This window comes from Schistosoma mansoni, chromosome 2 (assembly GCF_000237925.1).
Source record: "Schistosoma mansoni strain Puerto Rico chromosome 2, complete genome".
NCBI classification, from domain to species: domain Eukaryota; kingdom Metazoa; phylum Platyhelminthes; class Trematoda; order Strigeidida; family Schistosomatidae; genus Schistosoma; species Schistosoma mansoni.
In genome coordinates, this window is record NC_031496.1 from 23049905 (window position 1) to 23057457 (window position 7553).

Sequence of the window (7553 nt, forward strand, 5' to 3'; positions counted from 1 at the left end):
GCGTTAGTGAAAGATACCGAATGTCCTCAGTTTCATTATCGGATGCGGGGTCGTGCATATGCACTGCTGAGAAGTCCTGTACCAGGACGAAATGACTGTCCAATGCTTAAAGGTTTTAAAGGATGGTCTAGCTAAGATGAATTCTCGACTTAAACTGTGAAGATTTGACTATCTCCATAGAATTCCTTGCAAGAATTTATTTATTTCATTAGATGGTTATTTTTCAGTTACTGATGCATTAGTAAGGTAATGAATAGCATTATGATAACAAAGATATAGCATAACTTTCGGTCAGTTATAATGAATCGATGAGTTACTGCTTAATTTTCAGTTTTATCCACTTCATGGATCTTGGCTTATTATTAAGACCTGATCACAAAAACTATTTTTAAAATGTGTAACAGCCAATAAAAAACATAAGAAAAAGAAAGTTTTAAGTTAACAGTTTTTTTCATATCAAATAAAAATCCCTAAGGAAATGTACTTTCAAGTAAACAATGGTACTTATATTTGTTGCGTACAAATAAGCATGAGATCATCAATGACTCTTTTGACTTATTTCTTAATTATGCCTCAGTCAAATCATCATTGTAATAAAGATATATTTGAGGCATAAATAAATCTTCAATATCTTGTATTTCTTCCTTAATATTATTTTCTTCAAGATTTTTCTCCATATCTAGTACAACACCATTATACTTCCATGTATATGAGGCAGCGTGTGAATTAAATTTTAAATAACGGACAAGAATGTCTGTAATGGTTTCTTCAACACATACCTAATCAGCAGAAAAAAAGAAATAATGCATTTAAAATAAGAAAATGGACGAGGTTTTAGAATAATACATTGCTCAATTTCACATTCTCAAAGCATCGACATAACAAAAAGTCTGCGAAGTAGCAAAAATGATACGTTTTTGAAGTAAACAGCTTAAGAAACGAAATCTTATTGTTCAGTCGGAAAAACCAAAATAGTTTGAGATTTTACATCGTAAATAAAGTCAGCAAATTTTTTACAGGTAGCATGATCAAATCAACAAGTTAGTATATATTCATTGTAAACATGTTTTAATTTTATCACCAAAGTTAGTCATGTCTTAAACGGAGGATAACAATTGGATTCGCGATCTGAGTTTAATCCTATTTGGAACTAGTCAGCTTGATGTACCTTAATCTCAGTGTTAATTTTCGCGGTTATAATTAAATCTGGTACCTGTTGCCTCAAATGCTAGAGCATTATGAACTAAGCTTTGGATTCTCAAACCAAATTATTTAATAAGTATTGTTATTGCTTGTATTGTGACTTGGAGGTGGGAACAGTGGTATGTATGAAACTGAAAGTTGCTGTGGTTTATTACAACAGAGAAGACCAACACCGTTGGCAGATGAAGATTTTTCTCGTTACCCAATACCAAAAGTCTTATTCCTTCATGAGAACAAAATACACTCACTTACATGCAGGTTTACCTGCATTATTTATCAGTTAACGAAAGTCGTAGTGAGTTGACACAACAAATATTACACTAGATTGATATGGATGATGTGTTTCACTGAACTGATGGGACAAAATGTCGTACGGAAATAATAAAGAAATGTAGTGTAATATAAATTGATGTCATAGTAGTACGTTAAGTTACTCACACTGCCTCACGTTGGACCCCTTCTTAATAGGTATTATCTTTTTCGAATTAAATGGTTACTACTTTTTGGACTAAATTTCACGACTTGACCTACTTGAATGGACGTCTCGGTAATACCTTTGTTCTTTCGACTAATTATTATTTATCTAGCAAGTAGCGATGGAATTAGGCCACACGGTCGTAAAACCAATCCTAAATACTGACGTTGAAACAACAAAAACCATTTTGTCTATTTAGAATATCGTACCAGATGAACATCTTGGTGTTTATCACGCTTAATAGCCTAGTGGACAGTTCTATGGGGTTCAAGGCAATAATTACTGGGTTTGAATTAAGTTGGTTCCGACTTATTTTCGTCTCTCCGGTCGACATCGACTTGACCTTAGACATGTTTTTGAAAAGATGAATCAAACAATATTTGGAACCATTTTTTTCTATAAAAACAGAGATTTATCAAACAGTAATTGACCCTTGTATATCCTGTGAAGAAAATTGGTTACTACTTTTTCAATTTATAACCATGCTAGACCTTTGTTTTAACGCAAAATAAATACTTAGATATGTTTAATGAACTAACTGTCTTCCTGTATTAATCTGTTCAATAAGCCACTGAATTAGGCGCACGAGGTAGTTTATATTCGATCAAATGGAAGAGTTAGTAATTGACTTTTAACTCAAAGCACATTTGTAATAGTTTACAAAAAGGAAAACAAACCTCAATTTCGTTTTCAAGTAGCGCAAGTGTGTTGAAAATACGTACAAATCTTGTCTTCTTAGTTAAGTACCCAACAATAAGTCTTTCGTCTTTCCACCAAGGTATACCGAAATCTGTAGCCCAATCTGTCGTTGGATAAGGTGGTGGTATGTGAACAAATCGACCATAGGGTGTGTAAGGTACGTAACAGTTCGTAACTGGATCAATGTGATGTCGAACGTCACCAGTTTTCTCATCAAACCAGTGTGATATATCTTTACCAGCTTCCTTTAAGATCGGTTGAAGAAGTATGCTGCCTAAAATGAACACAATAAATTGAATTTCATATCTACAAAGACTGGTCTACATGAATAGCTTCAAAAACATTTGACAGTGTTTTCACTTTACTCAATTTTTTAATCCATGTTATTTCATTGGACGCATTAAAACAGTTCCCAGGTAGTCACTTAAAAACCCATCACAATCACCAAAAATGTTGAGATTCAAATCTCAACAGGCTGATCAGCCTGCTGATTGTCTTTTAATGCACGTATAGTTTAGTGTAAGCTTTCCTTTATAAATTTTGTCAGTATTTGTCTCACTTTAATTTGGTTTCGTCTGTTCTTGGTCAGTTATTCTTGAGTGACAATCGAAATCTTGCTAGAATACTGTATTTTTAAGGCGGAAAATAGCTTCCAGCTTGTTCAAATTTGGCCTCATTCAAAATTAATCTATGACTGTTTGCCTATCCATTTTTACCAAAGCAAACCAGAAAGGGGAAACATGGATAAACATGCTGGAAATAAATAGATATTTCCCAAGAAAGTAAAAAGTAAAGAGTCAAAAAGTCCCTTTCTTTGTCTGCCGTGGGTAAATAGTCAGACATATCCTCTTTTGTCGCCATATGTTAAAAATGACGCCGAATTTACACCGAATCATCTAATTTTCCGATAAATGTACACCGGACTGTCTACTTTTCTAGACATAACTGAACTGCATCCTACACTTAGTTATAACTAGTGAATACCCTTTAGCGCATTACCAATCTATTTTCAATAATTTAGATGGACATTTATTCCTCAAAGTGCTGTGATAAATATTGCAGATAGATATTGCGGAACATAAAATCTTATTGAATGTAATCAGTACCTATTATTAATATGAGGGCTGAAATAACTCTGAAGTCAGAAAAACATATGATATGACTATTCCAAGCTTGAATGAATGTAATTCAGATTATATTCATTTACAAAGGTCTTAAATAGAATCGATACAGTCAACAACATTCACCCTTGTTCTGTGCGCATATCGGTGTAAGATCCCAAACATATCCAAGGAACGAGACCCAACAGTCCTCAGGTGAATTATGTGCTAAAACATCGTTTGGTGTAAAGTAGCGACTTTTCATTTCCCACTTCCAATGTTTCCATAGCTATATATATTAACTGATTTAAAGTAACACTACTTAAGGCACGATGTTCAGTCACAAATCTGTACAACAAACAATCATTGTTGAGCACAATTATCTGATGAGATGTTTTCACAACTTTTATTTCAAGGTATACAACATAACTTACATATGAACAGTGGAAACCTCAGTTGTGGTTAATTAGAAAAATACAAAGGCGGATAGACTTTTAAATGACTTTAAATAAAGTATTTTACGTAGTGACAAACAGTTTCTTACTCTGTTGGATGTCCTCATTCGTAAAGGCTTGATTTTACACTGGAGCGATTCCCATAAGATATACTGGTTACCTCGGAATAGGACAATACTGGTAGGGAGTAACTTTCAGCAATTCCACCTGAGGGAATGTAATAAGGTGCTAATGGTTGGAAGTAAAGGTACGTTCGGCTTTCGGAAGACGTAGAGGAAAGTGTGATTTCCAGGCTGATTATCAAACATGTGAGGAGTTTATGATGTCATGGAAGTGCGTGATCTAATTATACTTGGTAGTGTCCTTTACAATAATTAGTGTTTATCTCGCTGCTGAATGTACACAGGACCAACTATTTTAAGTAGCTATTTACCACTACGTGTTGAGTTTTATATTTTTCCAGTTTTATGTTGTCTACTGTTCACTCAACTCCGCCTGTATCTCTTCTAGAGTTACTGCCGGTCCCAAGCCCGAGTAAAGGAGAAGGGTTGGGCATGGGGTTAACGACCCCATCCCGTAGAAAAACCAACTCGCTAAAAAAACGCTGACCAGAAAAAATAATTCAAAGTACTGTTCACTCAGGTCTACTCCCAGTCTTCAGTAATAAGGATAGGAAGTCTATTGACCTATATTAATCCTTGCAGTTTGTTACACTGTCGAGATCCAATCTCGTTTTGAATATATAAACAGAAGGTGCTGATATTACGTGTTCTGGCAGAGAATTCCAGTAATTCACTACTCAGTGCGAGGAACGAAACTCCAGACGTAGACGATTTGATCTCGGTTTTTGGACTTTCTCCGAATATCCTCTCAAATGATCAGCCCTAGACGGGAGGAAAAGATAGGACATGTTAGTACCAAGGTCATCGTTCAGGATACGATATGCCAATATTAGATCACTCCGTATTCGCCGGTAAGATTACGGAAATACGTTGAGGTGTCTCAGTCTGTCTTCATAAGATAGGCCAGATAGACCTTTTACCATTTTTGTCCCGCGGCGTTGGACTCGTTCCAACATATCCGCCTCATATTTGAAACAAAGACTCGCTGCTTGAATCCCATATTGCAAATGTGGCCGCACGAAAGTTGGGCATAATAATCTAAACATTACCTCATCCAGATACCGGAAAGATCTACGAATAGACCATAATACCTTATAGCCCTTTGCAGCAGCAGCAGCCTTACAGTGGCTGGATGTTTTGAGATCATTGTTTAGTATGACTCCTAAATCTTCACAGTCTCTTCCTTTGAGTAACACAAATTCATATATTGTATAGTAATTATTTAGTTGCATCACCACACTCTTGTTAGGATTCACTTCCAGTGACCACCCGTTCATCCATGCCGCCAATCAGTAGAGATCATCCTGTAATACTATTCTATCTGACATGATGTATATGGGTCTCCAAATTTTTATGTCATCGGCGAAGAGTAGGACGGATGACCTAGCTACAGTTGGTAATTCATTTCCATAAAGTAAAAAGAGAAGGGGACTGAGGATTGTACCTTGGGGAACTCCACTTTTTACAGGTCCCTACGATAAGAGAGCTCCATGTATTCTTACCCTTTGGAAAAAAGATATTGTCCTTCCACATAGTTTATAACAGCCATCCGAACAATTTTTTCCATCAGCTTTACAACTGCACTAGTTAAGCTAACGGGTCGATAGTTACTAACTAAATCTCTACTCCCAGCCTTATACACCGGACTAATCATCGCGTCTTTCCAGTCTCCGGGCAATCCGGACTGCCACAGGGACATATCAAACAGTATCGCTTCAGCTTTTTCGATACAATATCCTGCTAATATTAGTGGATTTTCTTGTACCAAAAGTGGTGGGATTCCATCACTTCTCTGAGTTCGCCACTTTATATATGACAATAACCGTTTAGGACTAAATTTACAATCCCTAACCAATTATTTTTCATATAACCGTCTAGTCTTGCTAACTAACGCCTTACAAGTATTCCTAATCTTACGATAACTGGATCTGTACGGTTCTAAGCTAGTAGAGATGAACATATTCCAGTGCTTTTTCCTGCGTCTAAAACCACCACCATCCCAAATAGTCCCGATATGGCTGTCCTGAGTGATGAAAAATGGACGGCAGTACGGAGAAAAAGAAAAGAAAAAAGCGAAAAGTAATAGGCACTTAGTTGGCAAGTCATTGGTGAACTCTCATTCCGAGTCACTCAGTGCACTACCACACTCTGATGGTAAGGCCGAACACCACCCTAGCGTGACTGAGATGAACTTAATCTCATCAAATATTATTGTGAGTAATTTGCTGGAGTCGAAAGATCCAAATCCCCAAATTAGACACGCCCATGATTTGGAGAGGCTCGGAGAATATATCCGTAGCATATTACCAGATAACTCCAAAGGTGTTCAGGTCGAAAAATTGGTTAGAATAGGTAAAAGGGCTGATGGTAGTGTTCAACCCCGACCATCCAGACTCCTTAAGGCAATCCCAGGGTCGGAGAAACAACGTGACCTTCTGTTAAGTAGCGCTCGTAGTCACGACAATTCTGACATTCGAGTAAGACAAGATATGTCTCTTGAAGATAGAATAAAAGGGAAGACAGCACTAGCTGAACTGGAAACCCTTCGACAAAACGGTGAGAATAATCTCCAATTGGCCGGTTTTTGAATTGTCATGTCTTGGAAGCGAATGCTACAAAGGTCTGTGTGGATAGATCGTTCTCCCTAGGAGTTTTATATTCCAACGCTCGTAGTCTAATACATAAGTTCTATGAACTAGGAGCATTAGTGGACAAATTAAGGTCACTCATTGTAGCTGTGATGGAAACTTAGTTAGTCCATGACTTCGATATTACCCCAGAATTATCCGGATACCACTGCTTAAGAAGTGATCGACATAGATGTAGGAAACGGAGTGGCGTCCTTTCATACATAGACAATTATACAAATATCCGATCCTCCGTTCGCGAATTCCATGATAGTGGAGCTTGTGAAGTCATTAGCTGTGAGCTCACTATCGGATTTCGAACATTTGTACTCGGTGTCATCTATCGCAGCCCGATTCACTTAGCTGATGACTTTATTTTAGAGCACTTTCGGCTATGGAGTGCAAATAACAAATGCTTGGTATTGGGAGACTACAATGCACCTGACATTAGCTGGACTGAGATGACCACGAAAAGATCTATAAACTCCTTTGATAGTAGGATCCTGGTAACAATAATGGAGCATGAATTAGTACAACATATATCCAAACCTACACGTTTTGGCGTAAACCGAGATTCTCTGTTGTACTTGGTAATCACTCATAAGACTGAGGATATTGTCAACCTAAACACTCTTCCCTCGTTAATGGAAAGCGATCACGCTGTATTATCATCCACGTTTAGAGCTAGTGACATGATATACGATCAGATTAAGCCTCGCCCAAACATATGGAGAGCTAACATAACAGACATTCATGAGTTTGATGCTAAGACAGATTGGTCAGTAGATACTAGCTAATCAGTTGAAGAAGCATGGTCCATATTTAAAGTCAAGCTTAGTTCAGTCACGTCCTCGTTCATACCATACTTGGTA

General features: G+C 37.1%; 1 protein-coding gene across 1 annotated transcript; it reads right to left on the minus strand.

Moving 5' to 3' along the window:
* Nucleotides 1–566: 566 nt before the first annotated feature.
* On the minus strand, nucleotides 567–3742 carry Smp_212560 (uncharacterized protein; the record flags this gene model as incomplete). The annotated part of the gene is made up of 3 exons (XM_018796124.1): nucleotides 567–779; nucleotides 2356–2651; nucleotides 3616–3742. 3 exons carry the CDS (start codon nucleotides 3740–3742, stop codon nucleotides 567–569), a joined length of 636 nt encoding a protein of 211 aa, XP_018650368.1.
* Nucleotides 3743–7553: the final 3811 nt, after the last annotated feature.